Below are 22,273 nucleotides of genomic sequence, written 5' to 3'. Positions count from 1 at the left end.
AAGAATTTACATATTAGGAAAAATATAATAAACATATAAAATCTATGATTTCAGAGATACTATTATTATGTAATATGGTTCCTTATAAAAGAAAATTATTTAAATGAAAGATCTGAGCTTGACCAGTGGTGGTGCAGTGGGTACAGCGTCAACCTGGGACACTGAGGACCCTGGTTCGAAACCCCGAGGTCGCCAGCTTGAGCACGGGCTCACCGGCTTTGAGTGCAGGCTCACCAGTTTGAACACTGGGTCTCTGGCTTGATTATGGGATCATTGACATGATCCCAAGGTTGATGGCTTGAGCTAGGGGTCACTGACTTGGCTGGAGCCCCCCGGTCAAATCACGTCTGAGAAACAATCAATGAGCAAATAAAGTGATACAACTACAAACTGATGCTTCTCATCTCTCTACTTTCCTCTCACTTCTCTCCCTCCAGCTAAAAAAAAAAAGATCTGATTTTAAAAATATTAAGTAAATAACAATATAGGTAGCATGGAGAGAAGACAAAAATTTATAGAGGTTCTTGTTCTGGGTAATTTTTTAAGATAGATTTCTGATTGGTAGTCCGTCTAAAGTATGTAATCAATTTTTTAAATCAATTATTTACAACTTGATAAACAGGTTGCTAAAAAAATTTACTATTTTAAATTATCTTAAATAAATGTGAAATTATTTTCAAGGTGCTCGTTAAAACCACTCAGTGATTCTAAGTATATTTATTTACCTTAATAGTCTACAAAAGCTCCGCCGATAACTCAGCCGCTGGCTAGCTGCAGCAACGCTGGGAGGAAGAGGAGGCCGGGACGGGAAATAAGCTAGAGTCGCAGAAAACAGTAAGCAGACAACTCCAAATTCTGAAGAAAAAAACAAGTAAAACGTTAACCAGACAACACAAAAATTCAATATTCCAAGTATTAGTTATCTAATCAATATTTATTGAGCATCAACTAAGACCTAGGCATATGAAGATAAGTAAAACACAGTACCTAGCCAAAATAGCTCAGTCCTGCGAGAAAGATAATGTGTGAAGATATAAATGTCAGAAGGTAAGGAGTCATGCCATAAGCAATGAAGTATGGTGGTACTACAGTACCCTATAAAGACAAAACGACGGAGGCAGTAAACAAAAGTTGCTCTATGGAGAAAACATATTAAAAATCAACAGTACTGAACTGTGATTTTGAAACAGGTCTAGGATGACTGCCTAAAAAGCAGGAGCCTCAGAAATGAAGAATATGAGAAAATTGATAAGAACAGCAGAGGAGAAGGTCTGTTTAATCAATGATATGATATTCTGATGTAGGACAGACTCAATTTACAGGCTATATGGGACATTTGAATAAAATAGGAAAGCACACAAAATAAGCAACCAAGAGACAGAGAGCAAAACTTATAAACATAAGACTAGCTCGTGTAGAATAAACAATCAGAACTAAAATGAACATCTTAGTTTGGCAGTATCACAGAAGGGAAAGTTCCTAGATGTCCAGATCTTTCTCTTCAGAGAACTTTCCTAGAAGTTCTAACTTTTGTTAACTGCCTAATTCAGAAGAAAACCCAGGAAGCCCAGAAGTATAGACTTGCCTATGCCATTAATTAACTTGAATGAACTCTTTTTGGAACTTGGATGAATCACTCTTTCTAGGCAATAAAAAGATTAGATTAAGTTATTTCCAGAGAACCTTTCAGTAAGATAATTCTAATTGTAGGGTTATAGTCTTAACAAAAGGCACATTCCTTCTTTTTTTTTTTTTAAGTGAGAAGAGCGGAGATAGATTCCTGTATGCACCCCAACCAGGATCCACCCAGCAACCCCTGTGTAGGGTTGATGCTTCCACGGGTCCCCAAACTTTTTACACAGGGGGCCAGTTCACTGTCCCTCAGACTGTTGGAGGGCCGCCACATACAGTGCTCCTCTCACTGACCACCAATGAAAGAGGTGCCCCTTCCGGAAGTGCGGGGGGGGGGGGAGCTGGATAAATGGCCTCAGGCCGCGGGCCGGTAGTTTGGGGACGACTGATACTAAGCCATCTTCAGCACCCAGGGCTCACGCCCGAACCAATCACACCACTGGCTGCAAGAGAGGAGGAGAGAGACAAGAAGGAGGGGGTGGGGGGAAGAGAAGCACATGGTCACTTCTCCTGTGTGCCCTGACCAAGGATGGAACCCAGGACATCATACATTGGGGTGACACTCTATCCACTGAGCAAACCAGCCAGGGCCAAAAGGTACATCCCTATAATACTTAGCCACAGATAATATATTCTTTGTCAATCTGAGAAGCAACAAAAGTTAATGAATTGTTTTAATTTATAGCTATTTTATTTATTAGTAACAATGAATAAGCACTTTTCATATGCTTGTTGGCCACTTATATTTCTTCTTCTGTGGTTGTCTTGTTCATATTCTCTGCCCATCTTTCTCCTGGCATTTTTGTAAGCAGCTTGAGATATAATTCAAATAACATACAATTCACACATTTAAAGTGCACAATTCAATGGTTTTTAATATATTCACAATTGTGCAACCATCACCACAATCAATGTTAGAACTTTTTCATCATCCCAAAAAGAAACTCTGTATCCATTGCCCATACAAATCTCCTAGCCCTGGGCTACCATTAATCTACTTTCAGAGTCTATGGATTAGAATATTATGGACATTTCTTATAAATGGAATCATGCATGTGGTTCTTTGCGGCTCTTCCACTTGGCATGTTTTCAAGGTTCATCCATGTTGGAGCATGTATCAGTACTTTACTCTTTTTTTTTGCCAAGTAATATTCCATTGAATGGATATACCACATTTTTATATTCTCCCTGTTGTTAGCTTAATCACTGTTTATTAAGAGGAATAGGGAAAATAGATAAAAGTAAGGTTTGAGGTGGAATTAATTAAAATATAAACAGTTTTCAGAGCAAGCCCATCGGTTACAGCTCCCTTGGTTTGGGTACCAGTATGATTTGTTTTTGTGGCTTCTCAGGGCTTGGGCCAATGTCAGCATTTTCCTGTTGGGCTTAGAACACAAGCAGAAATATTGAAGAAAAATACATAGTAAGGGCCCTTTCCAAATGATCTCTCCTGTGGAGGCAGAGGACAGATGTGCAGTTTGCTTTAGGGTCCTTTTGAAAGGTGTGTAAGTTTTTTTCCCCAAGCAGAGGCCTCATCCCTAAGAGCCTGGTTCTGTTCCTAGACTCGCCTTTCTCATCCTGAGTGAGCACAGGAAGTCTGGAAACTGGGAGGACATTTGCAAAATATTTTCAGAAATTCAGTAGATAGGGAGGGACCTGAGTTTCTGGCAAGTAGGAAAGGAGGGTTACTCGACCTACATAAAATAAACACAGTGCCTTTTCGTCAGGATAAACACTGCCCACAGCACAGGCTGGCTGCTGGGAAGAGTGAAAACAATGGAGGAGCCAGAAAACCCAAGCACCAACCCTGATTCTTACTCCATCTTCCTTCCTTTGTTAAATTCATTTTCTGAACGCTATTGAAGGGAGTGAGCAGAAAAAAGACTTGGGCAAGTTGCACAGACAATGTGCCTCGATTTCCCCATCTGTGTGTCACAGGGCCTTTTGGCACCTAACTGCCTATGAGGAACCTTTCACTATCAGTGGATGCCCAACCAAGTGGCTTGGGCCAAGGTCAGCTCCCAGCGTGACCCCTGATATACCACATTTTTTAATCCATTTAATTGACAGACATTTGGACTGTTTCTACTTTTAGGCTATTATGAATAATGCTACTATGAACATTCATGTACAAGTTCTTGCATAGATAAACATGTTTTTATCTCACTTAGGTATATACCTAGAAATAAAATTGCTGGATCATATGGCAATTTATGTTTAACATTTTGAGGAAGTACCAAAATGTTTCCAAAATGGCATTTTATGTTCCTACCAGTAATGTATAGGGTTCCAATGTATAACTTCACTTTCTCACCAACACTTATTTTCCATTTTGCTGATTATAGCCATCAGTGTGTGTGAAGTTTATGACATTATGGTTTTCATTTGCATTTTTCTAATGACTAATGACAGTGAGCATTTTTTTTTCATGTGCTTGTTGGCCATTTGCATATCTTCTTTGGAGAAATGTCTATTTAGACCTTTGCCCCCTTTTTAATTGGGCTGTCTTTCTGTTGCTGAACTGTAAGTTTTTAAATTTATATTCTGGATAATAGTCCCTTATCAAATATGTAATTTGCAACTATTTTCTCCCATTCTGTGGGCTGTATTTTCACTTTGTTGATGGTATCCTTTGAAGCACAAAAGTTTTAATTTTGATGAAATCCAATTTACATATTTTTTCTTTCGTCATTTGTGATTTTGGTGTCTTTTATAAAAAGGTTTTGCTTAATCCAAAGTCATGAAGATTTACTCCTATGTTTTCGAGTTTATAGTTTTAGTTCTCATATTTAATTTACAATTCACTTTGAGTTCATTTTGTGTATGGTTTAAGAAGGGGTTAAAATGAATTATTTTGCTTGTGGATATCCAGTTATTCCAGTACTATTTGTTGAAAAGACTATTATTTCACCCATAGGGTGAAATTTAGTCTTGGCACCCTTGTGAAAAGTGAATTGACCATAATGCGATGGTTTATTTTTTGGAATCTCACTTCTGTTCCATTGATTTATATGTTTATCTTTATGTCAGTATAATGCTGTTTTGATTAGCATGAATTTGCAGTTTGAAATTGGAAAGTGTGAGTTCTCCAACTTTGTTCTTTCTTAAGATTGTTTTGGTTATTCTGAATCCTTTGCATTTCCACATAAATTTTAGGATCAGCTTGTCAATTTCTGCAACAAAGGCAGCCAAATATTAATTGGGATTGTATTGAATTTGTAGATAAATTTGAGGATATTAGCATCCTCACAATACTAAATTTCCCACTAATTAAACATGTGATGTCTTCCCATTTACTTAGATCTTCTTTAATTTCTTTCAACAGTGTTTTATAGTCTTCAGAGTGAAAGTTTTACACTTATTTTTAAAACTTTATTCCCAAATATTTTATTTTTTTGAGGCTATTATAAATTGCATAGTTTCCCTAATTTCATGTCTGGATTGTTCATTGCTAATGTATAGAAGTACAGTTGATTTTTTTTTGTTTGTTTGTTTTGTTTTGTTTTTTAATTTTTTTTAATTTTTTACAGAGACAGAGAGAGAGTCAGAGAGAGGGATAGATAGGAACAGGCAGGCAGGAATGGAGAGATGAGAAGCATCAATCATTAGTTTTTCGTTGTGCATTGCAACACCTTAGTTGTTCATTGATTGCTTTCTCACATGCGCCTTGACCGCGGGCCTTCAGCAGACCGAGTAACCCCTTGCTCCAGCCAGCGACCTTGGGTCCAAGCTGGTGAATTTTTGCTCAAACCAGATGAGCTCATGCTCAAGCTGGCGACCTCGGGGTCTCGAACCTGGGTCTTCTGCATCCCAGTCCGACGCTCTAATCCACTGTGCCACTGCCTGGTCAGGCTGATTTTTTAATATATTAATCTTGCATTCTAAAACTTATTTTTAGGATAGACTTGTGTTCATTCTTACTGAACTTGTTTTTTTAGATCTAATATGTTTTTAATGGATTGCAGAGTATTTTCTATATACACAATCATGCCATTTTCCATAGAGATAGCTTTACTTCTTTAGGATCATTTCCTATTTCATTTTCTTACTCAGTCATCCTGGCTAGAACCTTTAGCACAATGTTTAGTAAACATAGCAAGCGTGGACATCCTTGTCTTATTTCTGATCTCAGGGGGAATGCATTCAGTCTTTGAGCAATAGCTACAACCTTATCTGTGGATTTTTCATACCTGCCCTTTATTAGGTTGAGGGAGTTCCTGTCTCTATTTCTGATTTGTTGAGTGTTTTTATCTTGAAAGGGTGTAGGATTTGTCAAATGCTCCCCCATCTATTAACATGATCACGTGGCTTTTCTCCATTATCTATTAATATGACATCTTGCATTAGTTGAGTTTTGAATGTTCAATCAACCTTGCATTCCAGGAATAAGTGCTATTTGGTCATGGTGCATAAGCCTTCTTACATGTTGCTAGATTTGGGTTGTTAGTATTTTTCCAGGACTGTGGGTCTATATTTCTAATATTGGTCTATTAGCCTAATGTCTTTGTTTGGATTAATTTAGTTTAAGAGTCACTAATGTGGGTGATGGGTATACAACATAATCAAATGTCAAAATTACCTGGAAATGTTTTCTCTGAACATATGTACCCTGATTTATCAACGTCACCCCATTAAAATTAATAATAATAAGAAGAGGTCACTAATGTTTTAAAATAAAAATTCTAGCAAATATTTTTAATGGAATGAAGGTTTATGGGACATTTCAGGAAGACAGATTGGCAAACATAAAAACAATGATGAAATAACTCGGTTATCTGCTATACCTAAAAGTGCTTAAAATCCAGTCATTTGAAGCTACAATAATTGCTTAAGTTTTCAATAAGAAGAATGATATAACCAAAATAAAGTTTAAAATTATTTTCACCTGCTTTCAGTTTTATTTATTTACTTATTTATTTTTACATTTCAATTTCTTTTTCTTTAAAGAGTAAGGTGTCTACAGGAGTTTTAAATGCTTTCTGTACTGCCACCATTTCTGTTTTTACTTTTATTCCCTGCAAACCATATTTTGAAATGTAAGTCACATCATGTAACTCTTTAGGGTAAGATCCTTCAGAGTAGGGCCACTGCTGCCACATGGTGAATTTCAAATCCTTCAGCTGTGTTTAGAAGGCTTGCAGGGACTGGCTTACCTCTCTAGCTTCATCTGTCACCAGATCTCAGCCACTCTAGGCTCTAAGTTACTTGAATGTAGCAGGCTCTATCCCCTTACTGGGCTTCTCCTGCACGGCTCTCTCTCTAGTGTATTCTTCTCGCTGCCCACTGTACCTGGTGAGCTCCCTGCCATCCTTCAGGTTCCAACCATGATGCTTCATCTCCAGGAAGCTCTACTTGACCTCTGACATCTGAGTTAGGGGTTCCCCCTTGAGCTCTCAGGGCAGGTGTAGGCCTCTGGTTACAGCACTTACCCCCTCTTTTATAACTGTTTGTTTACCTGTCTGTATCCCTTGGGACACTGTAAGTTCCATGAAGAAGGAACCATGTTTACCTCAGTGCCTAGCACTGTGACATACACATAGGAACTCAAAATATAGTTGTTAAATTAATAAGTAAATAAATTAATACAAAGCTTATTATAATGTAGTTCCATGTCTTTGTAGCCTCGTTTTCTGCCACTTGCTACCTACACCCAGACATACATATTTATATCCTGTAGCCACACCTAATTACATGCAGCTCTCTAGACATACTGGGCTCTCTCATACTTTCTCTGCCTTTGCAGTTGCTGTTCCTTCTTTCTATACATGATACCCTAACTCACTTAAACATTTGGTGAACTCCTATGAAATTCTTAATTTTGCTAATTACAATCTTAGTGAAGCCTTCACTGACTCCACAAACTCTTTCCACACTCAGACTGGCAAGCCCTTCCAAGATCTGTATACCTCTTATTTGTATTACAACCATCTCATTAGTGATCTTACCTATTTCCAGTGCTTAGCACAGTGGCTGATATATAATAAACACTTATTGGCCTGACCAGGCGGTGGCGCAGTAGATAGAGCATCGAACTGGGATATGGAGGACCCAGGTTCGAGACCCCGAGGTCGCCAGCTTGAGCGTGGGCTCATCTGGTTTGAGCAAAGCTCACCAGCTTGGACCCAAGGTCGCTGGCTCGAGCAAGGGGTTACTTGGTCTGCTGTAGCCCCCCCATCAAGGCACATATGAGAAACCAATCAATGAACAACTAAGGTGTCGCAATGAAAAACTGATGATTGATGCTTCTCATCTCTCTTTGTTCCTGTCTGTCTGTCCTTATCTATCCCTCTCTCTGATTCTCTCTCTGTCTTTGTAAAAAAACAACAACAAAAAACACCACTTATCAAAAGTTTTCTGAATGCAGAAGGAAATAATAAACAGGCATATGGGGAAAGGGAGTATATTTAAGGAGATCTGCAGGAGACTGTGAGGGAAGAGTGGACTACGGCTTGACGCTAAAAATAAAGAAAAAGGACCTAAGAGAATGTTTTGGAAAGGTCATTATCCCTTATTAATAGACTAAACATACAGAGAGTAAGAAATGAAGAGAAGAATAAACTGTGGGTGACTTAGGTTTGTCAGATTAGAGAACATGGCCAAGAAAGGGGAAACTGCAATGGAAAAAATAAATGGGTTTAACTCCTACCAATAGATGTTTAACTACTGTTTTTTACTGTTGATCATGATGTTTAGTTTCATATACTGATAAGATATCTAGAAAAGACATTAGACAATGAGTTACACAGAGCTTAACTGTAAATGGATGGGAAGAGTCAAGTTAAGAAATAACCTTTCAGGTAGCAGTAACACATTTGAAACTGAGTAACTTCCTAGAAAGGGTAAATTTCAAATAGGCCTCTCTGTATTATGTAACAAAGAGAGCACATATATGCATATACATATATTAGTCCTCTTAAGTATTTCATAAGAACTGATCTGATACACGAAAGCAGGGTGAAGATGACTGGGATAAAAGACAAAGTATAACGGGAAGAAGATGAACTTCACGATACCTGCATATAATACAGTCTCTATACGATCTTTAACGTGGGCCCTGCTGTTTTCTGAAGCAAGAAGAGGCGACGTCCCATTCGGAGCTGGAACAAGCAGTGGTCCAACTAAAAATGCACATGCTCCACCAAGATAACTGAACATGGATGCAATAGCCGTGGCAGTGGCCCGTTCATCTGCAGAAAACCAGGTTGTGGAGAGGAAGGGAGCCGCATTCATTACGGTTGGACCTGCCAATCCATTTAAAAGCTGTCCGCCATGGATTAGTCTGAAATTAAACAAATTAAACATCTGTGAGGTAGGTAAGCAGGCATTTTTTAGACAAAAAGACAGTAGCCAAACAGCATTTAACTATAGCAGTAAGAATACACATCTATAAATAATACCTCACACCTGAAGGGTAGAGAATGTTGACTCTCTCTGAGAGACATTGAACACTGTAATAGTTACCCCTTGCTCATTTCACAAATACTTACTGAAGCCTATGATTAGTACAACACACCGAACTACTTCCAAATAACCTTGTTTCATCTGTTATAACAATATATTATTCTCCCCATTTATTGAGATGCGAGAGTGTTGGGCAGATAAAATATATTATGCTTACTTTGTTAAAAATGGCACTGCCCACATGGAAGCCCATCTCCCAGGTGATGATATTAGTTGCTTGGAATGGGCATAATTATATTAATGTGTGTTGGGGGCGGGCTGTGGGCAGGGAGGATCCTTGTAGCCTGGGGCTTGGTTTTAGGACTAAGCCTTTCCCACCCTTTTTGATGTGGGGTGGTACAGTCCCATCATGCCTCAGATAAGTGACTTTGTATTAGAGACTTACCTATTTTATATATTGGATTAAAGATTTTGATTTCTGCACTATAAAGTGGGGCAGACCAGGAGCTTGCTCTCTCGGTTCCTGAGATTAGCATTAGAGCAGAGAGCAGGTTGGAGAGCAGAGTAAGGCCACGTGGAGGAGGCCAGGAGAAGCAGCCAAGATGGCAGAGTGCTGAAGGAGAAGCCACTGTGTGCAGAGTTTGTGCAGAGAGAAGGAGATGGGGAACAGAGGTGAATAAGTCTGGTGAGCTAGAAACCTTTGATTCTAGGAAACTCGGATAAGTCAGTAGCTTTGTGAGCACTGAATGAGTGGGTTTTGGAGCCCAGTGTGTGTTTTTACTTGCCCGCGGGGTGCAAGCTAGGATTAAAGCTAATGGCCCACCAGTTTGTGGCTCTGTTGTTTCATTACCGTCTGTCTGAATCCAATGTGAACCTGCATGGGCCAGGCGGCTGTGATGGTGGCCTTGGCCACTGGCCTTACAGAGAGCTTCACACTGAAAGACCAAAACGCCCAAGTGAAACAAGCAAAGCTGAAATTGAAGTCTGACTCCAAAATCCATACTCATAAAGAGAAGTAGGAAGTACCACCAGCCCTACAAATAATACAGTTGAGCTCCACATTTCAGGACTACTCTGTGCCAAGTGACAGAATTACAAAAAAGAAAGAAAAAAGGTCTTTCTATTGAAAGAGGAATTGGTGGAGGAATCATATGACCTGGTCTGCAACTAACTGGGTAATATTCCTTGGTGGGATTCCATACTTTCTCCCATAAAATGCAGAGATTAAGCTACATGAGCATGTACTGAGCACCTGCTAGGTTAAGGCACCGTAATCACAGAATCACTAGGTCCCTTCCAGTCCTGGTTCTCTCGAAGAGCAGGTTCTTGCTTCCCTTTCATTCCATTTGTTTCTTGCCCATCTTTTCTCAGTGTTCTACTCAGAGCTTATCCTGTTTCCGGCTGACCAAACCCTTTCCCCACATTTCTTCCTCCAGCCCCAACATATACATTCACATTCATGAGTACTTTTTTTTTTTTTTAAGATTTGATTTATTCAATTTTCAGAGAGGATAGAGAGAGAGAGAGAGAGAGAGAGAGAAAGGGGAGGAGCAGGAAGCATCAACTCCCATATGTGCCTTGACCAGGCAAGCCCAGGGTATCGAACAGGTGATCTCAGCGTTCCAGGTCGATGCTTTATCCCACTGCGCCACCACAGGTCAGGCATGAGTAGTCTTGAACAAGAAAAGAAGACAGAAGTCCACAAAGCACAGACCACAAAGGGAAGTGAGCCCACCTCTTCTGTCTTCTGTCTTAGATGCAAAGGGAAGGGCAGGGATGGTATACATAACATACACATGATAAGAACTACTTATTTTTTTACTTGTGTTGCTTTTTAATCACCACGTGGGGGTCAATTCTCTTTTTAAACAATTACCACCTTAAGCTATTTTTTTTAAAGGTTTTTGAATGCAGAATGAATAAACAGGCACATGAGAGAGGCAGGGCCCTGATGTAGAAGCATAAGCGAGTGGGAAGTAAAATAATGTGAGTTAGCTCTGCTCACATCTTTGTAAATGTTTGAAAAATTATTTGAAGGAAAAATAGCTCTTGGTGTCATTACTAAACTAAGACAACTAAAGACGTTTTTAAACCTTCTTGTGCCAGGGGAATTATTTTCTAGATGACAAAAATAATTTTGTGTTTATAAACTGAATGCCTCCTCCAAAAGCCAGTGCATCCCAAGCTGTCACGCAGCAATTTCATCATAGAATTATTCTTGAAACAATGTCATTAAGTGGTTTTAATCATGACTCTCTTAAACATGACTTGTGATGGAATAGTCAGCACATGATGGCTCATAAAGGTAACTGCTTTGATAGTTAATACTTTTAACCAGGTATTACTGAATGACTCATCTCATCTAGAAAGAGAAGGGTTGGAATGAGGACATTTTATTATACTTAAAAATGTTAAGAGTAGAAAGAGAACCCGGAAGAAACAACCTATCAAAAAGACAAAACAAAACAAAAAACATGAAAGTGTGAATCCTGAAAGTTAAGGTTAAAACTCAAATTATTGCCATGACTTAACATTTTGTTACCTCTCTGGGGTATCACAGATAAACTATTTTCCAAAGAGCAAGCCTGAGAGTCAGAACGTGTAAGCTTCCAATAGTGGAAGGATTATCCAAGTCCAGTTTACTCAATGCTCAGATCAGAATATTTCCCACTACAATGTGGTACACATGCTAAAGTAGAAACCAAAGCAGGGGCATTTCTAAGTCTCCAAGGTCACTGAACTTGGGGGATAAACCTAGAACATACGTATTACCAGTGAAACCTAGAATGGAAACGTGCAGATTTGGTACTCTAAATAATTATGTGCTTTCTGTATTAAAAGTCATCATACACAAACACATTTCACACAAATGAGCTCAGCAGAACTGGGGCCGACAGGATCTCAGGGTTACCTTTTTTTTTTTTTTTCTGAAGCTGGAAACGGGGAGAGACAGTCAGACAGACTCCCGCATGCGCCCGACCGGGATCCACCCAGCACGCCCACCAGGGGCGATGCTCTGCCCCACCGGGGCATCGCTCTGCCGCAACCAGAGCCACTCTAGCGCCTGGGGCAGAGGCCAAGGAGCCATCCCCAGCGCCCGGGCCATCCCTGCTCCAATGGAGCCTCGGCTGCGGCTGCGGGAGGGAAGAGAGAGACAGAGAGGAAGGGGGGGGGGGTGGAGAAGCAAATGGGCGCTTCTCCTGTGTGCCCTGGCCGGGAATCAAACCCGGGTCCCCCGCACGCCAGGCCGACGCTCCACCGCTGAGCCAACCGGCCAGGGCCCCAGGGTTATCTTTTGAATCCATGGGAAACCTGGCAGGGAAACCCGGTCTTGTTCTTACTGGCATCTTTAAGTTTGCCAGAATGCAGGCCTGCTCCTTTGCACATGTGCATCCTCAGGCACTGGCAGTTACTGATATAACTGGTTATAAACACTGTTGTCCTGGTGATCATTATATAACACTAACCTGTACTATCAAGATTTTTATGTTTGTCTGACACTATTTTCTGTCACCTGCCATTAACTATCTCTATTTTATGAAACTGTTTGTAAAAATTATATTTAAAAATAAAATTCAGTTTTATATATAAAACCCAGTTTTTCCATTTAATGGTAATGCAAAATTAGAGGCATGTTTTCTGGGAAAATGCTAGTCATAAGACATAGTAAAATCACATAAAAATTACAATGAACTGTACAATGACAATAAATTAAGATAAATAATTATAAATTATTCAATATAAGCTGTGTTATTTAACTCATTCAACAAACATGTACTGAATATTCACTATGTATTCTAATAGGCCTACATATATAGGAATATAAAGTTATAGAGGTAAAGCCCCTGCCCTTAAGAATCCCTAAAAGTAGTTGAAGCACTATACCAGGAGTAAAAAGAAAAGTAAAGGGATAATTAGTGCTGCCCCTATTGCTTGTGGGGCCTCTGACAAGAGTATCAATGGAGGTCCAGGTAGGTCCTCCTCCTTTGGCCTCTGGCTCATCTACTACATCAGGGGCTTCATACATATGCACGTGGACCTGAAGGTCCAACTTTATCCACGCTCTGTCTATTGCCTTCCAAACAGATGTCCTGTGGGCCTAGGGAGTACACAGAGACATGCAGTCTACTCTTGGAGGAACAGACTGGGGAAGGAGGCCAATGGCAGGGATTTCCAGGGCTTGGGGTAGCTCAAAGGTGGGGGCGGGGGGGGGGGGTCACATTTTCTTGGCCTCACAGACTCCTCAGCCCACAGGAAACAGCAAAGCTAAAGGGGAGCCAGAATGGGACACTCAAGTGTGGAGCCCAGGACAAGGTCCCTTTGGCAGTATTGACAACAACAGTGGGCCCACAGAGAGAATGGTTTGGAGAACTGTTTCTAACCACAAAACAGATACGGGTGAGTGAACGACTGAAAATTGGGCGGGGGGCGGGGGACGGGTAGCGGAACCATAACTATGTAAAAATGTCCAGTAGGTGGATTAATATAGGTGAGAAACTAAGGAAAGAGGTCTAAGCTAAGAGATACACATTGGGGCTGGGAAGAAAAACTGGAGAATGTCAATAATTTTTAAAGAGAGGAAGAAGAGTCTAGAAAGATGATTGAGAAGGAGCAATTACAGAACCAGAAAAAAAATAAAAGAGGGACAATGGACATCATAGCAACTAAAGAGAGAAGGGTATCAAGAAGATGAGAGTGAGTGTGACAGTGTAACCACTGGGTTACAAGGTTAACTGTGATTTGAATAAGAGCCATTACAGTAGAATATTGAGGATGGAAGTCACTTTTGTGAGGAAATGGAAATTTCAATTTAGACTCTTCATTCTGTTAGTTAGAAAAAGATCGTAGAGCAAAAATTAGGTATCTAAGCTCAGCAATGTGGGGGGAAAGAACCCAACCACCCAGCTTAAAGGGATAATCTGAACTTAAAAGTCTCTCTACATAGAAAGATAAAGGCACCTCATGGTGACTGTCTTAATGCTTTCTAAGCACTCGTGAAAGCAACTGGCTTTCAGAAATTAATACTTAATGATCTGGGCTGACTGCTAAAAATACCAGGAAAACAAAAGAGGAGTGATTCTCAATCTTCAGTAAAGTGAAATAAATCATGTAACTTAACGTCTAGTTTTCTGTGTCAACCGTTCCACGCTTCAGTTTTGTTTTGCAGCTAACAAGTTCCCTGTGGGTAAGGACCACGGTTTCTGAATTCAGAGTGCTTCATAGAGTGTGAAGGCAGAGTGGATGCTCTCTAGGAATGCACGGACTGATTCAAATAGAGGCAAGGGGGGGGGGGGGGACTGAAATACACAACTAACCAGCCCTTTAAAAATCTCAGTTACCTAATACATACATCACATCAGTTCCACTTGTAAATTTTACAAAGTTTAAATTCATCAAGAAAGAAAATAGCCTGACCAGGCGGTGGTGCAGGGGATAGAGTGTCGGACTGGGACGCGAAGAACTCAGGTTCAAGACCCCAAGGTCGCCAGCTTGAGCGTGGGCTCATCTGGCTTGAGCAAAAGCTCACCAGCTTGGACCCAAGGTCGCTGGCTCAAGCAAGGGGTTACTCGGTCTGCTGAAGGCCCGCGGTCAAGGCACATATGAGAAAGCAATCAATGAACAACTAAGGTGTGGCAACGAAAAGCTGATGATTGATGCTTCTCATCTCTCTCTGTTCCTGTCTGTCTGTCCCTATCTATCCCTCTCTCTGACTCTCTCTGTCCCTGTAAAAAAAAAAAAGAAAATAAGGCATTTAACAAATATTTTGGCAATAAAGCTTTAAAATAAAGACTCTGAAGGTGGTATAAGCAAGGCCAACACTTTTTAGTATGATATATGTGCTGCTGAAGCGAGCACAAGGCCAACACTTTGGTAACACTTTAGTACTGTCCCAAGTACAGTGGCCTTGGGAAGGGTGGGCAGAAGTTAAGAGTTTAAGGAGGCAGTTTTGTCTCCTGGGCAATAAGCTGTATAGCAGAAAAGGGAGCTCTCTAAACTGACTAATAACTCAAGGGGTCTGACTCTTGCTTTCTCACCTGCAACTTCACGCCTGATGAAGACAGGTGTATACTCACAGTTAGGGGATAGCAAGTCTGACCTTGGCAGGTCAAGCTGTGACAGATCATCCCAATCTCTCTCACCGACTCCTGAACTTCCTCCCTCTCCCTGTCTCCCACCCTCTTTTTCTTTTCTTCCTTTCCCCCTCAGGTCTTTTTTATTTATTTATTTATTTATTTATTTATTTATTTATTTATTTATTTATTTATTTTTGACAGAGAGAGAGAGAGAGAGAGAGAGAGAGAGAGAGAGAGGGAGAGAGATAGAGAGAGTGTCAGAGAGAGGGACAGACAGACAGGAAGGGAGAGAGATGAGCAGCATCAATTCTTCGTTGTGGCTCCTTAGTTGTTCATTGATTGATTTCTCATATGCGCCTTGACAGGGGCGGGGGGCTACAGCAGAACGAGTGACTCCTTGCTCAAGCCAGCAACCTTTGGGCTCAAGCCAGACACCATGGGGTCATATCTATGATCCCACACTCAAGCCAGTGACCCCGCGCTCAAGCCGGCTACCTCGGGGTTTAGAACCTGCATTCTCCGTGTCCCTGACGCTCTATCCACTGTGCCACCGCCTGGTCAGGCCCCCTCAGATCTTTTTTCTTTTCTCCTTTTTTCTCCTTACCTAACTTTTGCCTACTTCTGAGGCCTGGTTCGTGCCACCTGCATAGGCCAGGTGGAAAAATGGATGAGACAGGGGAATGCCTATAGAGGCCGAGAGGAAGATGACATTAAAGACCCGTGAGCTTCTCCAGCATCAGCAGAACTAGGTGGTAGAGACTAGGAAGGCCAACTGCTGCCCTCAGAGTCAGCACTGTTGAGGTTTGCTGGCCTGGGGTAGACCGGGGGACAGCTAAAGGGGCCTAAGTCCTGCCCTTGCCCCGTGCACCTTCTACCTCAGTTAGCGCCCCTGACCATAGAGAGGCTGAGGCCTCAGTGGCATGTGGTATGGCATTCCTGCATACTTGTGTTCCTTTTCCTATTACTCTATACACTGCAGCTTTTCAAACAAATGCCAACAGCCAAAGTTCAAACTGAAGACCTCCAGTTCACGTGCTCTAATGTACCTGACATTTCAGTTTGTATTTAATGATATTCTGGTATCCTAACCTTTTGCTTCCTGACATCCTGGAATAATTACCTATTGTTCCTAAATTATTTTCTGCTTAGAATAATAATGACATTTTAGCATTAGAATTTTTATAGCTAGAAGAGACTAGAAACCTCACCTAGATAACCCAACCTTCTCATTTTATACATACAAAAAATTAAGTTCCAGAAAGGCTATTAACATGTTTAATATCATACTCGTAATTTTATAACTTTCCTACCTCTAAAGGTATTGAGGGGAGCTCCAAACTCATACAACTAGCTAATGGCTAAGCCACAACTATATAGTAAGTAAAATCAGAACTGATTTCATCAACACAAATCTCTCTCCTCTTCTACATGAAACCTTCTTCTGAAGGTTTCTGTTAATAATAATAAAAATCAATGATTGTTAAGATAACCTAAGATTCTCAGATCCAAAGGCATACTGTAGCTAGCACATTTTTATTCTGTACATAAAGCTACGTTATAAATCTTCAGTTTATTATGACTAGCATTGGTAAAAACATTGGAGAGTTGGCCTTTCAGAAACTAGCAGATATATAGCATTAGTTTAAGTACAGCATTCTTAACTTAAATTCTATGTATTTTTAATATAAAATAATTTGAAATCTATAAAAATACTTACCTCTAAGGCTCAACCAATATGCCAATTGTTCACAAACATTTTCCCAGTTCTTAATCATACTGCATCAGAATAAAACTCATATGTTATAGGATTTCCTAGATATTGAAAATGATGAAAGTGCTGGAAATAGTTTTCCTTTATACAGCCCAAGAAAAGATAGAATAAGTCAGAGCCTGACCAGGCGGTGTCGCAGTGCATAGAGCATCGGACTGGGATGCGGGGGACCCAGGTTCGAGACCCCGAGGTCGCCAGCTTGAGCGCGAGCTCATCTGGTTTGAGCAAAGCTCACCAGCTTGGACCCAAGGTCGCTGGCTCAAGCAAGGGGTTACTTGGTCTGCTGAAGGCCCGCGGTCAAGGCACATATGAGAAAGCAATCAATGAACAACTAAGGTGTGGCAACGAAAAACTGATGATTGATGCTTCTCATCTCTCTCTGTTCCTGTCTGTCTGTCCCTATCTATCCCTCTCTCTGTCTCTGTAAAAAAAATAAAATAAAAAAAGAAATAGAGTCAGAGATGTTATGAATTAATTACAGGAAAAAAATTAGGAAGGGAGAAACAGATGATGGTGGAAAAGAAATGAGCCGTCTACATACTGTTATCATAGCCTCAGTTTTCTTTCATAAAAATCTATTTCACTTTTGTATCTTTAATAATTTTGGCCAATTATGATTCAATTAAAAATATCTATTGAATAGCTATTATAATCAAGACAGCTGCAGCTACACGCTAAAGGGAATATAAAGATGAGTATTATAGCCCTGACTAATCAGCTCAGTTGGATATACCATTGTCCCAATACACCAAGGTTGCAGGTTTGATCCCCGGTCAGGGCACACACAAGAATCAACCAATGAATGCATAAATAAGTAGAACAACAAATCAATGTTTCTCTCTCTCTCTCTTCCCTCCCATCGCTCTAAACTCAATAAATAATTTTTTTAAAAGGTGTTACAGTCTTAGCCCTACAGAAGCTTATAATAACTTATCAAGTACCATTCTAAGGTTATTAAAAAGTCTTTTTTTTTTCTTTTATAGATTTATTGATTTTTAGGGAGGGAGGGATGAGAAGGGGAGAAACAGGAAGCAACAACTACTAGTAGTTGTTTCCTGTATGTCCCTTGACTGGGGCAAGTCCAGGGGTTCAAACTGGCGACTTAAGCGTTTCAGGTTGACACTTTATCCACTGCGCCATCACCAGTCAGGCAAAAAAGGCTTGTTCTCTATGATTCATTTTATTTTTTACATTTAAATAAATCTTTGATCCAACTGAAACTTAACAAGTGAAAAGGCAGATACGTAAGGTTCTTCATTATTTTTCAGATAAGCAGTTATCACAAAACCATATACTGTAAACAAATAATTTTTTTCTGGTATGATCATTTGAAATGTCATTTTGCCAGCTGCAAGCATTTCACAATGAAGTACATTTCTGGAAAATCTATGTTTACTAGTGCCACACTATTTAACTATCTAACACGTCAGTAAATATTACCTATTGTTAAGAAAATTACACTGAATGGAAAGATAATATGGCAGTGTATTATAGGAATCACTGGACATATCTAGATTAAAAGCAGATATAACTTACTATATAAGTTCACCTTCTCAAAGTCTTTAAATTCTTTACTAGATATGCAATATCACATTTCACAATATAGAACAGCAATTTTCAACCGGTGTGCCACAGAATTTTTAAAACATGCAGTACCCAGGCCCTGGCCGGTTGGCTCAGTGGTAGAGCGTCGGCCTGGCGTGTGGGGGACCCGGGTTCGATTCCCGGCCAGGGCACATAGGGGAAGCGCCCATTTGCTTCTCCACCCCCACCCCCTCCTTCCTCTCTGTCTCTCTCTTCCCCTCCTGCAGCCAAGGCTCCATTGGAGCAAAGATGGCCCGGGCACTGGGGATGGCTCCTTGGCCTCTGCCCCAGGCGCTAGAGTGGCTCTGGTCGCGACAGAGCGACGCCCTGGAGGAGCAGAGTATCGCCCCCTGGTGGGCAGAGCGTGGCCCCTGGTGGGCGTGCCGGGTGGATCCCGGTCAGGCGCATGCAGGAGTCTGTCTGATTGTCTCTCCCCGTTTCCAGCTTCAGAAAAATACAAAAAAAAAAAAATAAAAAAAAATAAAAACTTAAAAAATAAAAACTTAAAAAAACAAAAAAAAACATGCAGTACCCAAATTCTTAGTCAGAGGCACTGACCTCTTTTCCCTTAGATCATTAAATAAAAAAATAACAACACACAACAACAATAGCCGTCCGGTATGAATGAGTCAAAATTATACCTACATTTTTTTGTCAGATTGGCAAAAAATACACTTTTTGGTGTGCTGCAGAATTTTAATAATTAGTTTATGTGTGCAATGAGATTAAAAAAAAAAGAGGTTGAAAATTGCTGCTACAGAGCAATGTCGTTGATCATTTTTGGGGGGTATGATTTGCTTCCTGATCAAAAAAGGGAAGCCTCTTATAGTTCATCATTCTAAGTTCCTTATTTATCTATAATGTTAATAAAACTGGCAAAATAATTTTTCCTGAATTTTCATTGATACTATGTACATAAAATGAATAATTGAGCCTGACCAGGCGGTGGTGCAGTGGATGGAGTGTCAGACTGGGACACAGAGGACCCAGGTTCAAAATCCCGAGGTCGCTGGCATGAGCGTGGATCACAGACATGACCCCATGGTCGCTGGCTTGAGCCCAAGGTTGCTGGCTTGAGCAAGGAGTCACTCACTCTGCTGTAGCACCCCTCCAGCCCCCGTCAAGGAACATATGAGAAAGCAGTCAATGAACAGAAGGCTGGATCAGAAATTCAGAAAGCTCCAAGTGAAACAGCCACAGAAACACAGAACGCTGCTTGCTCTCTCAGTGCTGGACAATTACACTTCAATGGTCTTTATCCCTTCCCGCTAAGTGTCAGATGGAGACTGAAGTTTAAAAGGGGTGATCTATTGAACCTACTAGTCAAAAATATATATTCCACTGCAGTATTTTCATTTGAATAGCTGTATATGCACTGTTAATAATACTGCTTAAAAGAAATACTATATGGACATAAAATGAAGTCTCATTCAAGGGGATAATATTCCTACATTCTTTATAGTTGAAAACACAAGGATTAAAATTTCAATTTATATCCTTTTTTCATAAATTTTTATCCTTTTTTTGATCTCTCTGAACTCTTTAGTTTATTTCTTCTCTTTCCTTCTTTGTTTACATTTCTTTATGAGCTCTATTTTCATACCAACTTCTTCACCAACACAAAGAGTCAGCTCTTTATCATTCCTGGAATTTTATATCTGGAAAGTATATGAGGGGACGGATACAAGACTAGAGCGACATAATATGGTTGGCCCAAAACAGAAAAAAAGTTAAGAAAAATATTAATAGGCAGTTTTAAAGAATGCATTGTTGAATTTAAGCTTATTCTAAAATTCTAACTTAAAAGCTGCTGATACTTAGAAAAAAACTGGATGTTTGAAAAATTAAGACCATCTCAAACACAATAATGAAATTCATATGTTAAAACCTCACCCAGAAGGATAGGAAATAAGATTAGCTTTCCATAGGAACCTAAATCATTTCGCTGTCTTCCTTTTTGTGTGCGTGTGACAGAAACAGACAGAGAGAAGGACAGATAGGGAAAGACAGACAGGAAGGGAGAGAAATGAGAAGCATCAACTCTTTGTTGTGGCACCTTAGTTGTTCATTGATTGATTTCTCATATGTGCCTTGACTGGGTGGCTACAGCAGACCAAGTGACCCTTGCTCAAGCCAGTGACCTTGGGCTTGAGCTGGTGAGCTTTACTCAAACCAGATGAGCCCGTGCTCAAGCCAGCGATCTCAGGTTCGAACCTGGGTCCTCCATGTCCCAGTCAGATGCTCTATCCACTGTGCCACCACTTGGTCAGGCGCTGTCTTCCTTGTAAAATATGAAACACTTGTAGTTTATATTTTATGGAAAAATAACATATTTTGAAAATTTGAAATGAACAGCATTTTGAAATTGAAAAATTCTGTTCCAAATGACAGTCAAGATGTTCTCCTTAAAATTCACTCCTTCCTCCTCCTCTGTCCTTTGAACGAAACCTCAATCACCTTGCCTTCCATTATTTTCTCTCATGTTCTCTCTCACATCGGTGCTATCCTTTCCATTCCACAACTTCCCAGGGTCAGGACCTATTCCAGACTCTACTCTGTCTCTTATTCCCTTTATCCATTCCATCAGCAAACCTTTGAAAACATAATCAGAATCTGCCCACTTCTCATCACCACCACTCCACCACTACGGCCCAAGCTACTATCACCTCTCACCTACTGATGGCACTGGTTTCCTAACAGGTCTCCTTCTCCTGCCCTTGACTTCCAGCTGCAGTCTGTTCTCAATAAATCAGACTATAAGACTGGTTATCCTTGGCTAAAACTCCCAGTGGTTTCCCAGCTCACATTCCCACCACCTCACATCTGCTCTGGCCTCACTTCCCACTGCTCTTCCATGAAGTCTGTCACTCGGCTCCAGCCACACCTCACTGCCAGCCACACGCTTCCCTTCCCACCCTTCACCCTTCCTATTCTCCCTGCTTGGAATTCTAGGCCCCTAGATAATGCACCGTTCCTTTAGGTTTTTATTCAAAAAAGTGATCCTCCCAAAAGGTTTTCTCTTTTTTTTTAATTAAATTTATTGGGGTAACAATCAATTAATAAAATTATATAGGCTTCAGGTGTACAGTTCTATAACACATCATCTGTATGTTGTATTGTGTGTTCACCTCCCCATGTCAGGACTCCTTCTATCACCATTTATCCCCCTTAATCCTCTTCTACCAACGAGGTTTTTTCAACTATTCTTTCTGAAATTTCACTATCTTTCCCCTGACACTTCACATTTTTCTTTTCTATTTTAATTTTTCTTCATAACACATACTGTATATTTTTCTTACTTACCTAATTTATTGCCAGCCTCCCTGACTAGAATGTAAATGCCATAAGGCACAGATTTGTCTATTGTGTTCTCTACTGTATCCCCCATGCCCAGAACACACAGCAGGAGCTCAGTTAATTTTATTGAATAAGTGAACTAATAAATAAATAAACAAACAAAAGAATGACTCCAGCTTGGGCTCTCACTGCATCTTTCCTGGTCTCCTGCTGGCCGCCTCTATAATTAATCTTACATACCTCAAATCAGTAGTTTACTTAATATAGGTCTGATTCTACTGCTGCTCTGACGAAGAACCTAAGTGGCTCCAAATGTCCAGTGAGGAAAACACAACTCTACAGGGTGACATCAAGAGCCTTCAAAGGCCCTGACTGGCGTGTGGATGTCCTGGGTTCAATTCCCAATCAGGGCACACAGGAGAAGCGACTATTTGCTTCTCCACCTCTCCCCCCTCCCCCTTCTCTCTCTCTCTCTCTCTCTCTCATCCTCTTGCAGCCATGGCTCAACTGGTTT

At 40.5% G+C, this 22,273-nt stretch overlaps 2 protein-coding genes across 2 annotated transcripts in view; one reads left to right on the top strand and one right to left on the bottom strand.

The window, feature by feature from the left end:
• PARP9 (poly(ADP-ribose) polymerase family member 9) overlaps nt 1–22,273 on the top strand; it is a 357,437-nt gene that overhangs the window by 63,449 nt on the left and 271,715 nt on the right. The window lies entirely within an intron of this gene.
• Nucleotides 1–22,273, bottom strand: part of SLC49A4 (solute carrier family 49 member 4) — an 87,607-nt gene that overhangs the window by 51,646 nt on the left and 13,688 nt on the right. The window contains exons 3-4 of the mRNA XM_066347406.1: nt 8,646–8,911; nt 726–855 (exon numbers count right to left, since the gene is read on the bottom strand). Coding sequence (XP_066203503.1) covers nt 726–855; nt 8,646–8,911 — 396 coding nt within the window. The remainder of the gene's footprint in view (nt 1–725; nt 856–8,645; nt 8,912–22,273) is intronic.

Source organism: Saccopteryx leptura, chromosome 8 (assembly GCF_036850995.1).
Source record: "Saccopteryx leptura isolate mSacLep1 chromosome 8, mSacLep1_pri_phased_curated, whole genome shotgun sequence".
NCBI classification, from domain to species: domain Eukaryota; kingdom Metazoa; phylum Chordata; class Mammalia; order Chiroptera; family Emballonuridae; genus Saccopteryx; species Saccopteryx leptura.
This window is presented reverse-complemented; position numbering and strand designations above follow the sequence as displayed.